Raw genomic sequence first — 24,434 nt, 5'->3', positions numbered from 1 at the left:
CCAAAATGGCAGCCAGAAGTATTTTACCCTACAACTGGATAGTCTGCCATGCTGTATCAGAAGAGCGCAGATCGTCCTGTACAATGATATGCAATAAATCAGTAGTTTACATAAATGTCAATTTATTGATTGCATGAAGTAGTCCCCTATAGGGATTTAAAAAGTGTAAAACTAATAACAAGTTTTTAAAAATTATATAAGGCCCTTACCTAATAAAAATTTTAATCACTCCCCTGTTCCAATTTTACAAAAAAAATGCAAAACAGAAATAAACATAAACGGGGGAGATTTATCATTGTTTTGCTGTGCAAAGTCCTTATGTGTGTATGTTTTTACATTTTTTTATTGCGCTGTTTTTTGCGCTGTTTTTTTTGCTGTTGAGCACCAAATTTATCAAAAAGGCCCAAAGACTTTAATAAATATTGTGCAAATGCAAAGACCTGTGTGCTCCATACAGAAGGTGCAGAGCGCAACATTATTTGCGTGCCCCAAGTTGGAATAAGAGAGAGCTGTCACATCTGTCTGTTAAGACACATGCACCAACCTTCAGATTAAACACAGCTTACCTTTTAGGCTGGGTTCACATATGTCCGGCATCCGGCATAGGTGAACTCAGCCTAAATCTTGACGCAACTGATGCCACAACTGATGACAACTTGTCATCAGTTGTATGGCATGCGGCGTCCATTGTTTCTGGGCAACGGACAGGGGAACGCAGCAAGCTGCATTCCCCTGTCCGATGCCTTCCGGCGTGTCCAACCATTCGGCGTCAAAATTGAGACGCTGGATGATAGTGAACTGTCCTATTCAAATGAATGGGATCAGTTCTAGCATCAGTTTCCCTCCGGTGCACGCCGGAGGGAAACTTTGCCGGACGACTGATATATGTGAACCCAGCCTGACCGAGCTGTCTCCCCTGCAGTGTTTTCTACACATAGGCCATTGTGACTAGGGTTTTCACCGCTCCCTGATATCAAAGCTTGGGGCTTTCACTTTGCGCTCTCCAGTTTATAAGAGTGACAATTTAAGGCGATTTGGCTCATGAAGCAACCCAAATGCTGGAATACTCTCTCCAGCTGGTTGATAGAAAATACGAAAGCAGTGGTGTCTCCAGCTGTTGCCAAATAAGAAATCTAATACAGCAGGACAATACTAGCTTGTCTGGCATTGTCCAAATTGTATGTACTAATCTGTCCAAATATATTGCTCTTCATAATAATGTATTGCTCTTTTTCAAAAAACAATTCTGTCACACAAGCCTGCTTGGTGCTTAGTTGTTATCTAATTTGGATTACTCTATTCTAAAAGAGGAATCCTTTCAAAATAATTGGTTCCCCATGCTTGAAAGTCTTTTCACTGTGGTCTGTCTATTTAAGCCAAGTTGGTCTACATTGGCATTTTTTTTAAATGTTTGCGCAAAAATGTTGCACCTTTTTAACAAAGGTGCAGTTGATAAATACTGTCCACTGCATGGGCAACTGCAAAGCCCTGCAACCCACAGCCAGTTTTTCCCAAAATTTATATTTTAAAAAAGGAGCAAAAAAATTGTGCAAAATCACAAAATTGCGCAAAATTGCGCCAATTTACAGCCAAAAAAGAATGATGTGAACAGCTTGATAAATCTCCTCCATATGGTAAGCTATAGGGGGAGATTTATCAAGGGATTTACGCACAAAAAGTCACACGTGCGCCTAAGCAGCTTTTTGTGCGATTTTCTGGGTAAGCAAAAAATACCAATTAGCCCTACCTAAGCAATTTTCAGTTTTCACTTTGCAGTGGCGAAGACTTTATCAAGTGCAAACGTCGCACATAAGCAAAAAATAAAAAGTCACTAACCCCCTGGCTTACAAAACTTGCTTTTGACAGCCTTTTTAAAAAGTCGCAACTGCGACTTCTGTATGACTTTTAGCGCAGCGCAGCTCCCCGGCCACCCACCCGCATCTACCTCCCACCCTCTAGCTGGTGCAACTACAACTTCCAGCATATTCTCACTGTAAGGGCATGCTGGGAGTTGTAGTCTTGCAACAGCTAGCTGGCGCCACCCGCTAGCTGTTACACCACTACAACTCCCAGCATGCTCTTGCAGTAAGGACATGCTGGGAGTTGTAGTCCTGCAGCCAGGGCGGGTGACAAGGACATGCTGGGAGTTGAAGTCCTGTGGCCAGGGCAGTAAGGACATGCTGGGAGTTGTAGTCCTGCAGGAGGAGGGGGGCGGGAGATGTGCCTATCACCCGCCCCTGCACCACGACTATAACTCCCAGCATGCCCTTGCAGTAAGGGCATGTTGGGAGTTGTAGCCGTGTGGCGGGGGCAGGTGACAAGCACATCTCCCACCTGCCTGTGTCACATGACTACAACTCCCAGCATTTCCTTACTGTAAGGAAAGTTTTAGTTGTGCGGCGGAGGCAGGGAGTTTTAGTTGTGCGGCGGAGGCAGGTGACAAGCTTGTTGCCCGCCCACACATTCCCCGTCTGAGCTGCACAACAACAACTCCCAGCATGTCCTAACAGTAAGGAAATGCTGGGAGTTGTAGTCATGTGACACAGGCAGGCGGGAGATGTGCTTGTCACCTGCCCCCACCACACGGCTACAACTCCCAACATGCCCTTACTCCAAGGGAATGCTGGGAGTTGTAGTCATGTGGCACAGTGGCAGGAGATGTGTGAGCAGGTGACAAGCTTCTTTGGCTTGCTTGTCACCCGCCCGGACATCTCCCACCAGCCCGCTGTCGCATGACTACAACTCCCAGCATGCCCTTACAGTGAGGACATGCTGGGAGTTGTAGTCGTGAAGTGCGGGCGGGAGATGAGCGAGCGGGTGACAAATGTACTAATCTATTTCGTGTTTTTTGTCTTCTCATTGCAGACCCGTATATCCTGTGGACCACTTCGGATCGGGTGGACTACGTCGATGACCATTTTTTTTTTTTATGCTAATAAAATGATTAACAAGGACTTGTGGGTATTTATGTAATCAAAGTTTTATTAAATGTGTTATTTTTTATTTTTTTTACTTTACAGGCCTAGTAGTGGAAGCTGTCTTATGGACGGATTCCATTACTATGCTGGGGCTTAGCGTTAGCCCCAAAAACAGCTAGCGCTAACTCCCAATTATTACCCGGTACCCACCGCCACAGGGGTGCTGGGAAGAGCTGATACCAACAGGCCTGAAGCATCAAAAATGGCGCTCCTGTGCCTAGGCAGTAACAGACTGGCGTTCTTTAGGGTGGGGAGGGCAAGTAAAAATGGTTCTCGCCCACCCTGGTAACATAAGGCTGTTGCTGCTGTTGAAATGCTGGTCATTGTACTCCACCAAATCTGAAGTAGCCCCCTGCATACACAAATCTGAAAGGAGAAGAGAAAAATTATATATTGCACTTTTTTTTTCACAGCTACGACTTGCGGTGGGGGGTTACAAAGTTGTGTTCTGAAGTCATTTATTGGTTTTTGCCTATGTGTGCTAAAAACAATGGTATTCAAAAGTGATTTATTTGTTTTTGCTCATGTAAGCCAAATTCATCAACCCCCTGTGATAGTATAATAAATGTGTCACACATAAGCAAAACCAAAAGCAAGAAAAAAAATGCCTACAGAAATCGCTTACCAAAGCAACAATGATAAATGTCCACCATAATGTTTACATTACCTTTTATCTCGCAAGGTAAACGGCGTAAACGTCAAAAAAGTATCAAATGTCAGAAATATAAATTTTTGGGGTCACATCAAATGTCAGAAAAAATTTATAAAAAGTGAGTAAAAAGTCCCATCAAAAAAGTCATGGGACTTTTTACTCACTTTTTACTCACTTTTTATTAATTTGTTTCTGACATTTGATGTGACCCAAAAAAATAATATTTCTGACATTTGATACTTTTTTGACATTTACGCCGTTTACCTTGCGAGATACAAGGTAATGTAAACAATAAGGTGGACATTTATCATTGTTGCTTTGGTAAGCGATTTCTGTAGGCATTTTTTTTCTTGCTTTTGGTTTTGCTTATGTATGATACATTTATCATACTAAAAAATGAAAATTGGCTTTGTCCTCAAGGCCAAAATGCGGTGTTCTTAAAGACATGGGGGGGGGGGGGGTATGTATGAAGGATTTTACCCTGTTTTTTTTTACTGTGATTTGTCTCAAATGTCCTTTTATGTCACTTTTTGCGACAAACAATTGCGCCAAATGGTTTAGAACAAAAATCACTGATTTCACTTTGTTAGTCGTGATTTCAGTTACAATCATTCTTTGGTCTGGAATTCATTAATTGCGACTTTTCGATTTGGCGCAAGTTTAGGCACAAATACCTTCATTTAGGCGCAAATCTACACCATGAATAAAGTGACAGACAAAATAGCTACAACAATAGGATGTCACACGCCCCCTGACGAAGCCCATACGCGAAACGTGCGTTGGGGTGTCGGTGCTTGGTGTTCCTGGCTTGTGGGTTTATGACAGGTAGTTTTCTTAGGTGTTCCTCTTTTCCATTTTTGGTTTCTATTTTGTTTATACTACTGTATTGCTGCCTCCTATCTTATATTTATGTATGCTAGATGCTATACTTATATTGTATTACACTAGGAATCTGCAGTCTTTTCAGTATTATATTGTATATGTTCCTCATTGAATACCTGCATTACCCACACCAGATTCACCGTCACTGTTTGTCTCCTGCCCATGGTCATCTTCTGCCTTTTTAATTATTTTAATTGTATGTCTTATTCTTTCTAATAAAGATTGTTATACCTTTATGAAATATTGTCAGTATCGTGGGTCTCCCTGTTTTTTTGGTTATATAACAATAGAATGTCCCAAAGTCAGATTTACTGCATGGAATTCTGGGGTCTGCACCTTCTGTAGGGCTACATTTGTGCAAAAATTACAAACTTGCATACGACAATTGATAATTTTGGCGCAAATATGCTCCCTTTGATGCAAAAAAACATACATAAAATCACACATTGCTACACCATTATTGATACATGTCCCCCATGGTCACCTTTTAGCTGTTTTTTATTTGGGACCATTGACTGCAGATCAGCTGTATGGTAGTCATCACCATGCTATTCATTGCCGCTCTATGTGTTCAGATTGGCTGTTGTACACAAGCCCAGCATCAGCTCAACAAGAAATGATTGCCAGCCCTAGCAAGATGATTTGCCTTACAGCAATAATACAAAGATTATGAATGCCGAGCATCTAAGGTAATAACCACATGTATAACTGAGGTGAAGGAGCTAAAAGACAATGTAATGCACAAAGGAAAAGGGACTATTCGCAATCCAGAGAAGTCAGTTTTGCTAAACACTTAAATTTCCCATGAAAAAAAGAATTCTTAAATACTTATTATTAGAGCCATACGTTATTCATTCTGTAATAAATCTATATATAACTGACAACTAGGTGTTACCATTCCCCTTGTCAATAGGGTGTGTTCCTACACAGTCTATCACTGGACAGTGTAAAAATGTGTAGGGGGACCCACCCTAAGACAAGGAGAATAATAACACCTCAGTGATTTACTAAGAGTGTGGTGTAGTTTTCTTTGTGGGTTTTTTCCCCACAGGTATTTTTTCATGGTATTTACTAATGATTCCCTACGTTTTGCACTTTTTCCCTACATTTTACTCTCTTTACACATGCTCTGAGCTATGTTTTTTTTTTTTAGAGCGCAAATCCACCAAATTGTCTGTGGAAACCTTAGTAAATACGGTATGTTAGGATTTTTCTAAAATGTCAGGACATGCCCCCTTTTTGTTGTCATTGCCCCCTTTCCCCCAGCAGACACGTCCCTTTTTTGGATTTTCTGAGCAAAATGGTTGGGTTTATCAATTTTTAAGCGCAAATTCCTGCGCAGACACAGTTTGTGGTGCAATGCGCCAAATTCTGGCACACAACCCTAAAAAAACGGTTAGGATTACAATAGTAAATCAGGGCCATTATATTCGTATACTAGTAAGAATAAACAATGGAAACACACAGTAATACATGGCAGGGAAGCAAATCGTCCCTCTTTAAATTACAGGGCTCTCCTTTATATTTACTATATCTGTATATAGAGGCAGGCAGCAGCAATGCATTCAAAGTCACATACTTCTCAATATAAGTCAATACAAATTGCAGGTATAAATATAGATATGTGGTTCAATATTTATATGTATTGTATGCACAAATACAGATGAGGGGATTAATTTAAAGGGTTACTCCGGTGGAAAACAATTTTATTTAATTTTTTTTTTATCAACTGGTGCCAGAAAGTTAAGCAGATTTGTAAATCACAGCTATTTAAAAATCATAGTCCTTTCAGTACTTATCAGCTGCTGTATGTTCCACAGAAAGTTATTTTCTTTTTGATTTTCTTTTCTGTCCAACCACAGTGCTCTCTGCTGACACTTCTGTCCATGTCAGAAACTGTCCAGAGAAGGATAGGTTTGCTATGGGGAATTTCTCCTACTCTGGACAGTTATTGACATAGACAAAGGTATCAGCAGAGAGCACTGTGGTCAGACAGAAAATAACTATACAACTTCCTTTGTAGATTACAGCATCTGATAACTACTGGAAGGATTAAGATTTTAAAATAGAAATAATTCACAAATCTGTTTAACTTTCTGACACCAGTTGATTTAAAAAATAAAAAATAAAATATCCACCAGAGTACGTACACCTTTAACCTCTTAAGGACCAATGATGTCCTGAGACGTCATGGCACCCTGGGCCTTAAGGACCAATGACGTCCCACGACATCATGGCCTTTTCTGGTCCCTGCCGCTCGCCGGGCAGAGATCGGAACTGGATGCCTGCTGAAATCCTTCAGCAGGCATCCAGGGCAAACGCCGAGGGGGGCCATGTAGGGAAATCGCCCTTGCGATCTGCGGCGATACCGGGCTGATCGGGTCTCTGGGACCCGATCGCCCGGTAATTTTGCATGATCCCGGCTGTCACAGACAGCCAGGACCATGCTAATGTATAGGAGCGAGGTGGCAAGCCTGCCACCTCCTCCTATACCCTGCGATCTGTCGGTTAGTTAACCGACCAATCACAGGAGGGGGGGCGGTTACTTCCTCCCATCCTGCCCGGCCCCTGAAAGTCCGGAGAGGACAGGAGGAAGACCGAAGGAAGCGGCGGGGGACGGGGGAGTGCTGGGGACCGGCCCCGATACTTACCTCGTCCCTGAAGACTCGGATCCCGGCGATGAAGATTTGGAGACCACTGTGCCCTTCCAGATGTTGCAAAACTACACAACCTCAGCATGCCCTTACTCTCCAGGCATGCTGGGAGTTGTAGTTCTGTAACATCTGGCCCTTCAGATGTTGCAGAACTACAACTCCCAGCATGCCTGGACAGTTTGGGCATACTGGAAGTTGTAGTTTTGCAACATCTGGAAGGGCACAGATTAGGAACCACTGTATTAGTGGTCTGCAAACTGTAGTCCTCCAGATGTTGCAAAACTACAACTCCAAGCATGCTGGGAGTTGTAGTTCGGCAACATCTGGCTCTAAAGATGTTGCCAAACTACTACTTCCAGCATGCCCGAGAATGCTGGGAGTTGTAGTTTTGCAACAACAGGAGGCACACTGGTTGGGAAACATTGTCTGTTTCCTAACTCAGTGTTTCCCAACCCGTGTGCCTCCAGCTGTTGCAAAACTATAACTACCAGCATGCACTGAGACTGTGCATGCTGGGAGCTGTAGTTTTGCAACAGCTGGAAGTCCCCCCCCTGTGAATGTACAGGGTACATTCACATGGGCAGGGGGCTTGCAGTGAGTATCAGGCTGCAAGTTTGCAATGCAGCAAATTTTGCGCGGCAGCTCAAACTCGCAGCGGGAAACTTGCTGTAACCCCCCACCCTTGTGACTGTACCCTAAAAACACTACACTACACTAACACAAAATAAAATAAAAAGTAAAAAACACTACATATACACATACCCCTACACAGCCCCCTCCCCTCCCCAATAAAAATGAAAAACGTCTGGTACGCCACTGTTTTCAAAATGGAGCCTCCAGCTGTTGCAAAACAACAACTCCCAGTATTACCGGACAGCCGTTGACTGTCCAGGCATGCTGGGAGTTTTGCAACAGCTGGAGGCACCCTGTTTGGGAATCACTGGCGTAGAATACCCCTATGCAAATCCCTAATTCAGGCCTCAAATGCACATGGCGTTCTCAATTTGGAGCCCTGTCGTATTTCAAGGCAACAGTTTAGGGCCACATATGGGGTATCGCCGTACTCGGGAGAAATAGCCTAACAAATTTTGGGGGGCTTTTTCTCCTTTCACCCCTTATGAAAAGGTGAAGTTGGGGTCTACACCAGCATGTTAGTGTAAAAAAATAATTTTTTTACACTAACATGCTGGTGTTGCCCCATACTTTTCATTTTGACAAGAGGTAAAAGGGAAAAAAGCCCCCCAAAATTTGTAATGCAATTTCTCCCGACTACGGAGATACCCCATATGTGTGCGCAAAGTGCTCTGGGGGCGCACAACAAGGCCCAGAAGGGAGAGTGCGCCATGTACATTTGAGGTGATTTGCACAGGGGTGGCTGATTGTTACAGCGGTTTTGACAAACGCAAAAAAAAAAAAAAAAAAACACGTGACCCCATTTCGGAAATTACACCCCTCACGGAATGTAATGAGGGGTGCAGTGAGAATTTACACCCCACTGGTGTCTGACAGATCTTTGGAACAGTGGGCTGTGCAAATAATAAATTTTGTACAGCCCACTGTTCCAAAGATCTGACAGACACCAGTGGGGGGGTAAATGCTCACTGTACCCCTTGTTACATTCCTCAAGGGGTCTAGTTTCCAAAATGGTATGCCATGTGGGGGTTATTTTGCTGTCCTGGCGCCATAGCGGCTTCCTAAATGTGACATACCCCCCGAGCAAAATTTGCTCTCAAAAAGCCAAATATGACTCCTTCTCTTCTGAGCATTGTAATTCGCCCATAGTGCACTTCAGGTCAACTTATGGGGTGCCTCCATACTCAGAAGAGATGGGGTTACAAATTTTGGGGGGTATTTTCTGCTATTAACCCTTGCATAAATGTGAAATTTGGGGGGAAACACACATTTTAGTGAAAATTTTTGTAAACATTTTTTACATATGCAAAAGTCGTGAAACACCTGTCGGGTATTAAGGCTCACTTTATTCCTTGTTACGTTCCTCAAGGGGTCTAGTTTCCAAAATGGTATGCCATGTGGGTATTTTTTGCTGTTCTGGCACCATAGGGGCTTCCTAAATGCAACATGCCCCCCAAAAACCATTTCAGAAAAACGTACTCTCCAAAATCCCCTTGTCGCTCCTTCGCTTCTGAGCCCTCTACTGTGCCCGCTGAACACTTTACATAGACATATGAGGTATGTGCTTACTCGAGAGAAATTGGGCTACAAATATAAGTATAAATTTTCTCCTTTTACCCCTTGTAAAAATTCAAAAATTGGGTCTACAAGAACATGCGAGTGTAAAAAATGAAGATTGTGAATTTTCTCCTTCACTTTGCTGCTATTCCTGTGAAACACCTAAAGGGTTAAAATGCTGACTGAATGTCATTTTGAATACTTTGGGGGCTGCAGTTTTTATAATGGGGTCATTTGTGGGGTATTTCTAATATGAAGATCCTTCAAATCCACTTCAAACCTGAACTGGTCCCTGAAAAATTGTGATTTTGGAAATTTTGTGAAAAATTGGAAAATTGCTGGTGAACTTTGAAGCCCTCTGGTGTCTTCCAAAAGTAAAAACACGTACATTTTATGATGCCAACATAAAGTGGACATATTGTATATGTGAATTAAAAAAAATTATTTGGAATATCCATTTTCCTTACAAGCAGAGAGCTTCAAAGCTAGAAAAATGCAAAATTTTCAATTTTTTCATCAAATTTTGGAATTTTTCACTAAGAAACGATGCAAGTATCGACAAAATTTTACCAATAACATAAAGTAGAATATATCACGGAAAAACAATCTCGGAATCAGAATGATAGGTAAAAGCATTCCAGAGTTATTAATGTTTAAAGTGACAGTGGTCAGATGTTCAAAAAACGCTCTGGTCCTAAGGTGTAAAATGGCCTGGTCCTTAAGGGGTTAAAATGCCTAAAAGATAACAATAACTAGATAACAACAATGCTTCTCCCACGCTGGGGGCAGGTGACAACTAGTCTTATCATAGCATAAAACGGTTTTGTCCTTGTGCATCAATACTGAATAAAGTTACTTGCATATGAATCCTGGATAGCTGATGATTCTCCTGACAGTTCTTGTTGCAACCAATCAAAGCTCAACTTGAATTTCTTTAAACTGCACTGTTAAAATAAAAGCCGAGCTCTGATTGGTTGCTATGGGCAACAGTTTTTCTTTTAGATGCATCTCTATGCAACACATCATCTTCCAGACTGCAGTCGAAAAGGACAAGTTTGGAAAAGCAGGTAGATAAAATGTAAAAGTATCAAAAGCACAGAGCAGCCACATATATCATCTATATATATATATATATATATATATATATATATATATATATATATATATATATCTCAATGGCCCTCATTTACTAAGAATGGAGTGTAGGTTTCTTTGTGGGTTTTAATTCCCTACAAGTTTTTTGCCCTACATTTTCCACTTTCCCTACATTTTTGCTTTTTATACACATGCTCTGATCTGTCTGGTTTTTCTCAGCTCAAATCCACCACATTTTATGTGGAAACCTTAGTAAATATGTTGGGTTTTTGTGAAAATCTCGGGACCACACCCATTTCGGAGACCACACCCCCTTTCCCAGGCAGCCACGCCCCCTTTCGGGTTTTCTTCGCAAAATGGGGAGTTAGTCAGGGTTTTTTCAATTCTGGCGCAAATTCTGGTGCAGACAGAATTTCTGGCGCAATGAAACAGAATCTGGAGCACAACCCGACAAAACATGTCAGGTTTGCAATAGTAAATGAGGGCCAATGTGTGTATGTGTGTATGTATGTATGTATGTATGTATGTATATGTGTATGTTCCAGCATCACGTCAAAACGGCTAAAGATATTAACATGAAACTTGGCACACATGTTACTTATATGTCAACAACAAACATAGGATAAGTGATTTAGCCCTTACTCACCCCCATATTGCCAGGGGCGGGGTTTTTGTTTAAAGTCCCATACAAGTCAATGGGAAATATATGTTACTGCATAACTTCCAAACGGCTGGAGATATTTCGATAATACTTGGTCAAATATGTCCACTTAAAATATAGGATAATTAATTTAACCCTTAACTACCCCCATTTGTGAGGGTCGGGGTTTTAGTTTAAAGTCCCATGCAAATCAATGGGAAATGTATGTTCCCACATAAATTCCGTAAGGCTGGAGATATTCTAATACCTGGTACACATATTACGGTTCGGGATATGAGGTTGGGATAGGAGGTCGAGATAGGAGGTCGAGATAGGACATCGGAATAGGAAGTCGAGATAGGAAGACGTGATATGAGGACGGGATAGGAGGACGGGATAGGAGGTCGAGATAGGAGGTCGAGATAGGAGGGCGGGATAGGAGGTCGGGATAGGAGGTCAGGATAGGAGGTTGGGATAGGAGGATGACATAGGAGGTCGGGATAGGAGGTCGGGATAGGAAGACGGGATAGGAGGACGGGATAGGATGATGCGATAGGAGGTCGGGATAGGAGGTCGGGATAGGAGGTTGGGATAGGAGGACGGGATAGGACGGGATAGGAGGTCGAGATAGGAGGTTGAGATAGGAGGTTCGAGATAGGAGGTTCGAGATATGAGGACGGGATAGGAGGACGGGATAGGGGGATGGGATAGGATGGGATAGGAGGACAGGATAGGAGGTCGGGAGAGAAGGCCGAGATAGGAGGTCGAGATAGGAGGATGGGATATGAGGTCGGGATAGGAGGTTGGGATAGGAGGACGGCATAGGTCGGGATAGGAGGTCGGGATAGGAGGTCGAGATAGGAGGTCGAGATAGGAGGACAGGATAGGAGGACGGGATAGGAGGTCGGGATAGGAGGTCGGCATAGGAGGTCGGGATAGGAAGACGGGATAGGAAGACGGGATAGGAGGTCGGGATAGGAGGTCAAGATAGGAGGTCAAAATAGGAGGACGGGTAAGGAGGACGTGATAGGAGGTCAGGATAGGAGGTCGAGATAGGAGGACGGGATAGGAGGACGGGATAGGAGGTCGGGATAGGAGGTCGGGATAGGAGGTAAAGATAGGAGGACGGTATAGGACGGAATAGGAGGTCGAGATAGGAGGTTGAGATAGGAGGTCGAGATAGGAGGACGGGATAGGAGGATGGGATAGGAGGATGGGATAGAGGACGGGATAGGAGGTCAGGATAGGAGGTCGGGATAGGAGGTCAAAAGCTTCCTCCTTTGTTTATTTTCCTCCACATCAAGGATTAGGAAGGAAAAACCAGGCAACGCCGGGTACTCAGCTAGTATAAAATAAACAAGAAGGTCATATGGTGTAGACAAAATGATGAAAAAATTACATGAGGACAAACTAAAAAGAAATAAATGACAAATACAGTATTTCGTAAACATAAAAAAAAAGGAAGGGCAGTCAAAGACAAATGAAGGCATAAACAAAGAAGGGCACATCCAGCATTCATATAGAGATTGCATAGCTGGAATAGCTGATATAATTAATTTAGAGAGCAGAGCAAGGAGGGGAGATATAAAGGGATATAAGGAGAAAATTAAATCATAATAGCATTTGGCTAAAATTCTCCTGTAATCATACTAAAAGCGGGAAGGCTATACTCTGTCCGGGAATACCGCCAAAATGATCAAGATATATATGTGTTTTTTTTTTATATATATATATATCTATTGTTCTTTAAATATATTTACTGCTTCCAACAGCATGCAGTATTTTACCAGTACCGTTTAATACTAACATAAAAGGTTTGTAGGTTTTAAAGAAACTCACTACACTATTGACACTAGACCTTAAAAAAATAGTTCTTGTATGTGGTACGTGGCTGGAGAAAGACGAAGAGTAATTAGTTTACATCTCAGTATGACTCAGAAGTGTGCAGCCTTCAAGTACTGTAAGTCATCTTGGGAAGCCCTTTCAAGCAGTACTTCCAACACTGCAAAGGTCAACACACTGCAAGCTACACTGCTGTTAGCTTTCATTCCTGCTTTTGATTCCACACATATCTAGTTCTTAAAAATACAAAAGATTTGTTACCCAATACTGCAGTAAAACATACAGTTCATGATTAAATATTAACTTTAAAGTTGAGCTGATTGTGTTGTAGTAAAAAAAAAAAAAAAAAATGAAGTGGCAGCGTTTACCTTCTTTAAACAAAATAACATAAAAGCTAGGACAATAACTAATAGCAGTTTACTAGAGAGCAAAAAGGCATGTCTTTAATATTATAAATAAAGCAAATGTTTTCAGAAGTTGTCTGGTGGGAATTTTTTAAAACAGGAAGACTGGGTAAAAAGGTCAAATACTCACCTTTTCCTTCCCAGCTTCTGCCATTGTAACACTCACCAGGTCTCTGCTGATCTTTTTTGTTCTACATAGATAACAGATATAAAAGCCCACTCGCTGTAGTGACTGGAAGAATGAGAATTTCTGGTGTTTCAAGATGCAACGACAAAGTGGAGATCAGTGGTGACCTGGTGAATGCCACAATGGTAGAAGTGGGGGAGTGGGAAGGTGAGTAATGCTTATTATATTTTTCACTCAGTCTTCCATTCAAAAATACAATTATTCCACCTAATAATCATCTACTACAAAAGAAAGCATTACAATTTATACAAATATCGTAAGTAACACATTTTGTATGACTCAGATAATGACAAAAACAATTGATATATCTCCCCCATAGAGAATACAAACAAGAATATACAAAATAAAAAGCATTCAACTGCTTGGACGTTTTCTCTTTTTTGGAGTAACGTCTTGGAAGTGCTGACCAGTGACCAACAGAACATTTTCTATTGCTCATTTCTTCATAAATTGTGAGCTCTTGTGAGCAGGGCCCTTGCTCATTGTGTTAGCATTGTTATTTAGTTTCTATGTAATGTTTGATTATCTCTGTCCATGGACCCTCTTTATTGTAATATTATTATTTTAAAGCAATACAGTCATTAGTAAGAAAAAGTTAAAAAATGCTTAAATCAGTGTAGTAATGTGTCCTAAGACCTGTATGCATAATAATATGCATGTGTTAATATGTAAAATACCTTTTGATCTATGTATATCTGTGATCATTCTTCTGAATTTCTCTCAGAGGCTGGGGGTGTTTCCCCTGGAGCATGATGAGCTCCTCCCTCCTCCCCTCTCCCCATTGCCAGCGCCGCTTCTCTCCCCCTGGCTATCGGCGCCGGCAATGGGGCGCCGGTACCGATAGTCAGGGGGACAGAACGGGCAGCGGCGCCGATAGCCAAGGGGAGAGAAGGGCCGGCAGCAGGGCTCTAGTCCCCAGGAAAGGCAGGGGGAGAGAAGCGGGCAGCGACGGCCTCTCTCCCCCTGCCTTTCCTGGGAGTGTATCGGCGTATAACACGTACATAGACTTTAGGCTAAAAATTTTAGCCTAAAAAGTGCGTGTTATACGCCGATAAATACGGTAGTTTCTAATGACAGTAACGCTTTAACTCTTTTGAGGGAATCTATCTCCAGGTTTATGTTAGCCTATCTCAGGGCAGCGTGACAGACACCGTTATTTTAGTGGTGTGTCACTTTAGTGGGTCTAGACAACAATTGTGCCCATTAGGCACCGATTCCCTCTTCTTCCCTACTCCTATAAAATGTAACTTTTAATCAGTTTACTTATAATTAAGGGAATTAATAATTAAATGAAAATAATAATTATTAATTCCCTTAACTATAAGTAAACTGATTAAAAGTTACGTTTTATAGGAGTAGGGAAGAAGAGGGAATCAGTGCCTTATGGGCACAATTGTTGTCTAGTAGCCTTGTACCCTCCCCTCCTCAAATTCCTGTTACCACTTTAGTGGGTCCTCTCAATGATATGCATGTGGTCTGAATTTCTCTGTTTTAGGTATTTGTGTATATTGAGGTGTAAAACACTTCAAAATACACTTATTTTGCATCTGTAATGTATTTTCCATTGAATTACAGTACATTGACTTCAATGGGAAAATGTTTCACATAAGCTTCTAAAAGTAAAACGAGAAAATGCCTTTAAAATACACATGTAAAATACACATATTTTAAAAGTATTATTGCCTTGAAATTCACATGTAGTTTTCTGGTTATTTTCTCCAATGTGTGAACATACACTAATAAAGAGAGAACTGCCAGTCAGCATTCGTTCCACTGTTCATAAGTTCAAGAACTTCTGGTTCACAGAGCCCCCTTGGCTCACACTGCACCAGATATACTGTATTTTCATAAAAAGTAACACAGCTGTAATTGCAGGAAGGGGTAGGGGTTCTGTCACTACTTTCTGCTGCAATCATGCTGGTAATCATATCTTTTTAATGTCAGGGGGAAGGCAAACTTCTACAAAGTGATTGATTTTTAAATCCAAGTTTTGAATGGATTAAATAACTATTCACCCATTCATCTCCCTAAATGACAGGTTGCCCTTAAAGGGGTACTCCAGGGAACTGAACTTATCAGACACTTATCCCATATTCACATCATAGGGGATAAGTGTCTGATCGTGGGGTGTCCGACCGCTGAAACCCCCCGTAAATTTCTATAAATGGCCCCGGCACTGACCAAATTATGAATCTCACGCAAAGGCAACCCACCTTCCTTGAGAATAGCAAGTGACAGCCCAGCCATTTACTGGCAACAGTGATATCCAGCCGGTGATTAGCTGAGTGAGCCATCACTTGCTCTTAAGAAAGGTGGGGTCTGTGAATGCCAGAGATAAGTAAGTAGCCATGGCCCCATACAGGAGATTTTGGGGTCTCATCGGTTGGACCCCACACAATCAGACACTTTTCCCCAATCCTCTGGATAGAGGATAAGTGTCTGATACGTTCAGTTTTCTGGAGTACCCCTTTAAACTTTGGTCTTTGGCCAGTGGTCAAAGGGGAGGGGATTGAATACTATCTAAGAGTATAGTCTCATGCCATACTAAATAGATTCATAATGTGGTGAGTGCATTAGGCTTAACATGTACATTGGTATTACCCATTTTCAAGAGGTACTCTGGTGTAAAATATTTTTTCTTTATTTTTTTTCAAATCAACTGGTTCCAGAAAGTTTTGTAAATGACTTCTATTAAAAAAATAATAACCCTTGCAGTACTTATCAGCTGCTTTATACTACAGAGGAAGTGGAGTTGTTCTCAAACTGAAAAGAACAACTCAACTTCCTCTGTAGCATACAGCAGCTGATAAGTACTGGAAGGATTAAGATTTTTTTTAAAGAAGTAGTTTAAAAATCTAAGGCAGTAGAGAGAAACAGGGATCAGCACTTGATATATGATGATTAAACAACATTGTGTAGCAGAGCTTGGCATGGAGGCATGGAGTCACAGGTGTGTTCTAGTAGACGAAGCTGGATGTAGTTTACAAATGTGTTTAACTTTCTGGCACCAGTTGATTTGAAAAAAAAAAATAATACATTCCAGCAGAGTACCCCTTTAAGTTATAACACTTCGAAATACACATATCATTTTAGAGCTGGGAAGTATGACCAAAAATGTGTATCACAGTATTTTTGTAAGTTATGGCGGTTCCACTGTATTTAACAGTATTTTCCATCCCCCCCCAATCATGTGACCCCCCCCCCCCCCCCCCGGTTTATCAGCCCGATGCTGCGTTGTCCCCCATTGGGGAACTAATCATATGTCACCTGCGAGCGCTGCTTCTCTCCCCCCCACAAATAATTATTAGCTGCTGTGCTGTACTGTACTATCCTGTGCACAGGCTGCAAAAATAAAACAAAATAAACTTTAACTCAACTTCCGACATTCCCGTTACTGGCCTCACGGTCCCTCCGCTGCATTCCTGGGGATGGGAACGTAACAAAGCCGTCAGCCTATCACCGGCCGCAGCAATGTCCAGCCTCGACCAGTGATAGGTTGAGCCCACTGTCATGTAAGAAGCCAATTCATTCATTCGAGGGGGGGAGGGGCCCAATCGGTATTGCGGTATGTAAAAAAATCATATCGTGCAGGAAAAAAAATCGGTATTCGGTATGAACCGGTATACCACCCAGCACTATAGAATTTATTGCAACACATTTTATTTATCATATTATAAATGTATCTCTGAAATTACATGTCAGCAACCATAACATCAGCCAACATAGACCTGACATTTCAGCATAAAAATAGCCACACAATATTTTTTGGTAGTTGCACAAAACACATTCCCCAGTAAAAATACTGCCTAATATTTGCCAATCCAAAAGATCTGCAAAAGTCTCCAACATCCCTCACTACTATTAGTGAATTTTATCACTTACTTCTGCAACCTGATCCACACCACTTGCTGTTCTTGCCAAGGTAACAAGATCATTCTGCATCTTCTCAACCCATTGTTTAATGCTGAAGAGACAAAAATACCAAATAGTTTTAGTACAAATATAAAAAAGAATCTATATTTGAAAACATATAAAAATCAGTGGTGGAGTACATTATCAGTTGTATGGCTTCTGTTGGCTGTGTAGGGGGTAGGGAATAAGATGTCTAAGGCTGGAATACCCCTTTAAATGGGATTTCCAGGATTACAAAAGTGTTGTCCAGGACTAGAAACACTTGTTGCTTTCCAGAATCAATGCTACACATGTCCATAGATTGTTTGTGGCAATGCAGCTTAGCCACATTTACTTCAGCGTAGTGGAGCTGTGATATAGACACCACGTATGGACAGGTTAGGTGTTGATTGTAAAATACCAAAGTCATGTTTTTCTAGTCCTGAACAACACTTTGAAATCTTTACAAGCAACTGTGTCATCCTCTTGCAAATAAACCCATTTACAAGTAGCTATGTTTTTTTTTTACTAGCAGATTAACCCTTTAGAAGTGTTACTCCTCCTCTAGCTGTGCTTACATATGTAAGGGGGACTTTATAATGTGGATGACAAAAGAAAACAAAAAACACACAATTCAGCATGAAGTAAACTTTAGGCTCTTGTTTGAAAGTAAAGTACATTTTTGCCTGATTCCTATTTTATGATTTGATGCTCTTTGAGATATACAGTCATGGCTGTAAATGTTGGCACCCCTGAAATTTTTCTAGAAAATTAAGTATTTCTCACAGAAAAGGATTGCAGTAACACGTGTTTTGCTATACACATGTTTATTCCCTTTGTGTGTATTGGAACCAAACCAAAAAGGGAGGAAAAAAAGCAAATTGGACATAATGTCACACCAAACTCCAAAAACGGTCTGGACAAAATTATTGGCACCGTTTCAAAATTGTGGAAACGTAAGATTGTTTCAAGCATGTGATGCTCCTTTAAACTCACATGAGGCAAGTAACAGGTGTGTGCAATATAAAAATCACACCTGAAAGCAGATAAAAAGGAGAGAAGTTCACTTAGTCTTTGCATTGTGTGCCTGTGTGTGCCACACTAAGCATGGACAACAGAAAGAGGAGAAGAGAACTGTCTGAGGACTTGAGAACCAAAATTGTGGAAAACTATCAACAATTTGAAGGTTACAAGTCCATCTCCAGAAATCTAGATTTGCCTTTATTCACACTGTGCAACATTATCAAGAAGTTTGCAACCCATGGCACTGAAGTTAATCTCCCTGTGCATGGACGGAAAAGAAAAATTGATGAAAGGTGTCCACCAAGGATAGTACAGATGGTGGCTAAGCAGCCCCAAACAAGTTCCAAAGATATTCAAGCTATCCTGCAGGCTCAGGGAGCATCAGTGTCAGTGCAAACTATCCATCGACATTTAAATGAAATGAAACGCTATGGCAGGAGACCCAGGAGGACCCCACTACTGACATAGAGTTTTAAAAAAGCAAGACTACATTTTGCCAAAATGAACTTGAGTAAGCCAAAATCCTTCTGGGAAAATGTCTTGTGGACAGATGAGACCAAGATGGAGTTTTTGGTAAAGCACATCATTCTACTGTTTACCGAAAATGGAATGAGGCCTACAATGAAAAGAACACAGTACCTACAGTGAAATATGGTGGAAATTCAATGGTGTTTTGAGGTTGTTTTTCTGCCTCTGGCACTGGGTGCCTTGCATGTGTGCAAGGCATCATGAAATCTGAGGATTACCAATGGATTTTGGGGCACATTGTACAGCCCAGTGTCAGAAAGCTGGGTTTGCTTCCGAGATCTTGGGTCCTCCAGCAGCACAATGACTCCAAACATATGTCAAAAAGCACCCAGAAATGGATGGCAACCAAGCACTGGAGAGTTCTGAAGTGGCCAACAATGAGTCCAGATCTAAATACCATCGAAAACCTGCGGAGAGATCTTAAAATTGCTGTTGGGAAAAGGCGCCCTTCCAATAAGAAAGACCTGGAGCAGTTTGCAAAGGAAGAGTGGTCCAACATCCCGGCTGAGAGGTGTAAGAAGCTTATTGATGGTTATAGGAAGCAACTGATTTCAGTTATTTATTTATTCAGAAATAGAGCACAGTATATATTAAGCAAGATAATAATGGATTCTTCTCTTGTTAACGAGATAGGGAGCAATTATTACCTTGCTTATTATATACTGCACTCTATTTCTACCACTTAATGAAGGGAATTATCAGAAGTCTTACAAATTTAATATACTGTCAATTTTTATTTTTCTCAGAACCAATTGATCCTCTGTAAGGATATAAAGATTTCTCTGATTTGGCTCATGCGTGTGAAGTGTGTCTGTGTCTCTCGAGAAACAATTTATTTACCTTCCCTAACACTTTTTGTAAATTGTAAGTCACAAAACAATACAAATTTGTTTTAATATGAAAAGAGACATTCACAAAGACACATACCGTATATACTCGAGTATAAGCCGAGTTTTTCAGCACGATTTTTCGTGCTGAAAACACCCCCCTCGGCTTATACTCGAGTGAACTCCCCCACCCGCAGTGGTCTTCAACCTGCGGACCTCCAGAGGTTTCAAAACTACAACTCCCAGCAAGCCCGGGCAGCCATCGGCTGTCCGGGCTTGCTGGGAGTTGTAGTTTTGAAACCTCCGGAGGTCCGCAAGTTGAAGACCACTGCAGCCTTCGACATCATCCAGCCCCCTCTCACCCCCCTTTAGTTCTGTACAGTACTCACCTCCGCTCGGCGCTGGTCCGGTCCTGCAGGGCTGTCCGGAGAGGAGGTGGTCCGGTGGGATAGTGGTTCTGGGCTGCTATCTTCACCGGGGAGGCCTCTTCTAAGCGCTTCGGGCCCGGCCTCAGAATAGTCTCGTTGCCTTGACAACGACGCAGAGGTGCGTTCATTGCCAACGTACTTCTGCGTCATTGTCAAGGCAACGCCTCTATTCCGGGCCGGAAGAGTGGAGAAGAGGCGCCCCCGGTGAAGATAGCAGCCCGGAACCACTATCCCACCGGACCACCTCCTCACCGGACAGTCCTGCAGGACCAGACCAGCGCCGAGCGGAGGTGAGTACTCAGAACTAAAGGGGGGTGAGAGGGGGCTGGATGATGTTGAAGGCCGCAGTGGTCTTCAACCTGCGGACCTCCGGAGGTTTCAAAACTACAACTCCCAGCAAGCCCGGACAGCCGATGGCTGCCCAGGCTTGCTGGGAGTTGCAGTTTTGAAACCTCTGGAGGCCCGCAGGTTGAAGACCACTGAGGGCGAATGATGAGAAGAGGATGATGAAGGGGGGTGTGTGGGATGATGAAGGGGGGTGTGTGGGATGATGAAGGGGGGTGTGTGGGATGATTACAAGGGGATGATGAAGGGGGGATGTGTGGGATGATGACAAGGGGATGATAAAGGGGGATGTGTGGGATGATGACAAGGGGATGATGAAGGGGGGATGTGTGGGATGATGACAAGGGGATGATGAAGGGGGGATGTGTGGGATGATGACAAGGGGATGATGAAGGGGGGATGTGTGGGATGATGACAAGGGGATGATGAAGGGGGGATGTGTGGGATGATGACAAGGGGATGATGATGAGGATGTTAATGACGGGTCTGGATGATGACAGGGGGGGATGATGTATTTCCCACCCTAGGCTTATAGTCAATAAGTCAATAGCTCGAGTCAATAACTTTTCCTGGGATTTTGGGTTGAAATTAGGGGTCTCGGCTTATACTCGGGTCGGCTTATACTCCAGTATATACGGTACTAAAATGAAAGATAAAAAAATAAGCACATGAATGCATTCTCTGGCTTTATCATTTTCCTAAACTCATATAGTGCTAATACACTCTAAGGGGGAGCTTTATCAAACTGTGTGAGAAGAATAAATAGAGTGATTTTCCCACAGCAACCAATCACAGCTCAGCTAACAAGCTCTGGTAAAGTGAAAACTGAGCTGTGATTGGTTGCTGTGAGAAAATCCCTCCATTTATTCCTCTTACACAGTTTGATAAATCTGGGCCTAAATGTACAACGTTTTGAGAAAAAATTTAGTGTGACAAAATAGATAGAAAAGCATGAATGAAATGTTTCCAGCAAAAACAACAGGGATTAGAAGAAATTGGGTAATTTACAATCTCCATTCACATATTAAGTCCTCCAATATTCAGTGCTACAGTTGTATTCACACTCCTTTCAGTGATAATGTCCAGATGAACCATAAAAGACAGCCCTGCCAAATATATGCCTATGTGCAAGCAACTGTATGAGTCTGCAGTTGCATAGGTCTTCTATTGATAGCGATAAAAATGTATGTTGAATGGTATACATCAACTTGTAATCCAGTGTCTCTGAGAACTTAAAGTGCTTCCAATAAGAGAGACCTGGAGCTTTTGCAAAAGAAAAGTGGTCCAACATTCCGGCTGAGAGGTGTAAGAAGCTTATTGATGGTTATAGGAAGTGACTGATTTCAGATATTTTTTCCAAGGGGTGTGCAACCAAATATTAAGTTAAGGGTGCCAATAATTTTGTCCAGACCATTTTTGGAGTTTGGTGTGACATTATGTCCAGTTTGCTTTTTTTCCCTCCCTTTTTTGGTTTAGTTCCAATACACATAACGGGAATAAACATGTGTATAGCAAAACGTATTACTGCAATCCTTTTCTGTCAGAAATACTTCATTTTCTTGTAAAAGATTTCAGGGGTGCCAACATTTACAGCCATGACTGTAAAAATAAACATGGGGCAAAGATCACATAAGAATTGTGAGATCATCCATTAAATGGGCACTGTTAGATCCAAAATTTGCTGTTACTGAATAATGACTTTTTGTAATATGGTTGTTTAACATTTTTTGAATGTTTAATAAAGAAAAAGCTCCTGAAAATTGCACCACTAGGGCTCCCCATACCTATTGGGACATTAACCAGTCCTGCAGCAGCATCAGCCTTGTTATCTGAAAAGCTGGATGACAAGTTGCTTGCATCTTTTCTGTATACATTCGTAGAAGCCATAGTTCAAACGCAATGTGAACTGTGTCTTTGAACGTGCTGTATACAATGTGGTCAGTGCGGCGGGTACTGTTATATAACTCCCATTGATTTTATTGGTATCTACAGAGTGGAACCAAGCCTTTTGGCAAATCATACTAAATATTGAAACCAATGGGATATTTTAAATGTGTGTGTAGAACTGCATGGTTTTTGCTGCAAACATCAGGCCAGTTTTTGTGTCATTAGCCATGTGGGTATTGTCCAGGTGAACATACCCTTAGACTGTGAAGTGCATGTGAGTTTTATAGTTAGCTGAAATACAGAAATGACTTATTTTGAGCTGATAACATTCATCAAGCTTAGCTGCGAAATGCAGTTGTAGCAAAATATAAGCAAAAATAAATGTTTTTTAGGATATACTTTGATATGAGTTAAGTGGCATATTCCACCAGAGCTGTATAAACAAGCAATTCAATACCATAAATTCCAACAGACGGCTTTTAAAACACATCAGTGAGATTATATAGTAACCAATTAAAATGACGCAAAATCCAGACACTTCTGGCCTTTTTAAAAGATTTCTTTTTACTATGCCATTTTTTCACATAATGATTCTGCTGAATAAGACAAGTGAGACACAGAGAACTGGGACCATGATGAATCATCTAATCTGCCAGAGAGCTATTAGGAGAATTGCAACACATTTAGATAAAGCATAGATATTTCAGTGACCAGAGCTGGGTTGTTATGCAGAGGTGAATGAAAATAGGAATTTGGGTGCCATCCAGTTGCTATAATATACATTAAAATAGACTTAAATTAAAGGCGTAGTCCAGTCCTGAAAAACGTATCCCCTATCCTAAGGATAGGGGATAAGTTTCAGATCGCGGGGGGTCCGACCGCAGGGGGGCCCCCGTGATCTACTGTACAGGGCCCCGACTCCTTGGCCAGATAGCACGTGTTGACCAAGACTTTAGAAGCTTTTCTCTACAATAGTGCAGCTATGCCATAGTCTGGTAAACTTTTTACATTGGTCATGATTTTAAGGTCGCACATTTTGGCACAATGCGTTAAAAAGTTGAAGAAAAGGGAATCATACAAAGTGGTGTTCTGAAGTAAAAAAATATGTGAACTAGCATCATATTTATCACATGACATGAAACCATTAAATAAATCTGGCACATGCACACATCACCACCACACAAAGTAAAGGTGTAGACCACCCTTGGTAAATTCTTTCCAATGTATGTAGAAGAAAACCATCACAATTAACAATTTCATTGTTTAGCATTTACGGCAGTTTTGTTTCTACAAGAACTCTGAAGCCCCAGTTCTCAAAAAGTTAACAGTTCTAAATTCAGTTACGAAACTTGCATATGACATTGTGGCCATTCCACCATTATTATTAACCCTTTACAATCCAGTTAGAGTTTTAACCCTAAAGTATTTCTTAATTAATTGCCCCTATTTTAGAGAGTCCTTTCAGTGATTTAAGACTAGGCTAATAAAATTGTTCACTATAAATACGACTGAGATTAAGATTTAGAAAATCATAGGATGGGGCTGCATGAGAAAAATGACACCCATTTACAGCCAGCTGCTATATATGTACTGGGGCTGGGTGTCGGGCGAGTATGAAAATGATGAATTTATGAATTATAGATGAAAATTGGTGTATGTTCACATGAAAAAGTTTGCACGTGGAATCCACTGGAAAAATACTGCTCAGAAATTCTGTTCTGAGTCCCAGTTTTTTCAATGGGATTCTTCTGCACCATGTACATGGTGGAAATTCTGTGACAGATGTTTCTGCCACAGAGATTCCAATTCTGCTCTCCGCTGAAAGTATCATCATGTTCATCCTTTTGGTGAAATCTGCTCGAAAATGTATTGCCGTCTATGGAGATGCCGCATTTCCCAGTGCCAGCGGAACATACTATAATGGGGTAAGAGGAAGCCTGAAGAAGTAATGAAGTAGATTGGGAAGGGAGGAGTGGTATGC

The 24,434-nt window shown here is 41.6% G+C and overlaps 1 protein-coding gene and 1 long non-coding RNA gene across 10 annotated transcripts in view; one reads left to right on the top strand and one right to left on the bottom strand.

The window, feature by feature from the left end:
* Positions 1–24,434, bottom strand: part of CACNA2D1 (calcium voltage-gated channel auxiliary subunit alpha2delta 1) — a 716,537-nt gene that overhangs the window by 568,399 nt on the left and 123,704 nt on the right. For all 9 annotated transcript variants that reach the window (XM_056573417.1, XM_056573418.1, XM_056573410.1 and 6 more), the window contains exon 2: positions 17,407–17,488. In XM_056573417.1, the coding sequence (XP_056429392.1) occupies positions 17,407–17,488 (82 nt within the window). The remainder of the gene's footprint in view (positions 1–17,406; positions 17,489–24,434) is intronic.
* Positions 10,372–24,434, top strand: part of LOC130368942 (uncharacterized) — a 42,938-nt gene continuing 28,875 nt past the window's right edge. The window contains exons 1-2 of the long non-coding RNA XR_008892611.1: positions 10,372–10,423; positions 13,537–13,671. This is a non-coding gene — a long non-coding RNA (uncharacterized LOC130368942). The remainder of the gene's footprint in view (positions 10,424–13,536; positions 13,672–24,434) is intronic.

The sequence above is a fragment of the Hyla sarda genome, chromosome 4 (genome assembly GCF_029499605.1).
Source record: "Hyla sarda isolate aHylSar1 chromosome 4, aHylSar1.hap1, whole genome shotgun sequence".
Classification (NCBI taxonomy): Eukaryota; Metazoa; Chordata; class Amphibia; order Anura; family Hylidae; genus Hyla; species Hyla sarda.
Note: the sequence above shows the minus strand (reverse complement) of the source record. Positions and strands in the feature narration are given on the sequence as shown.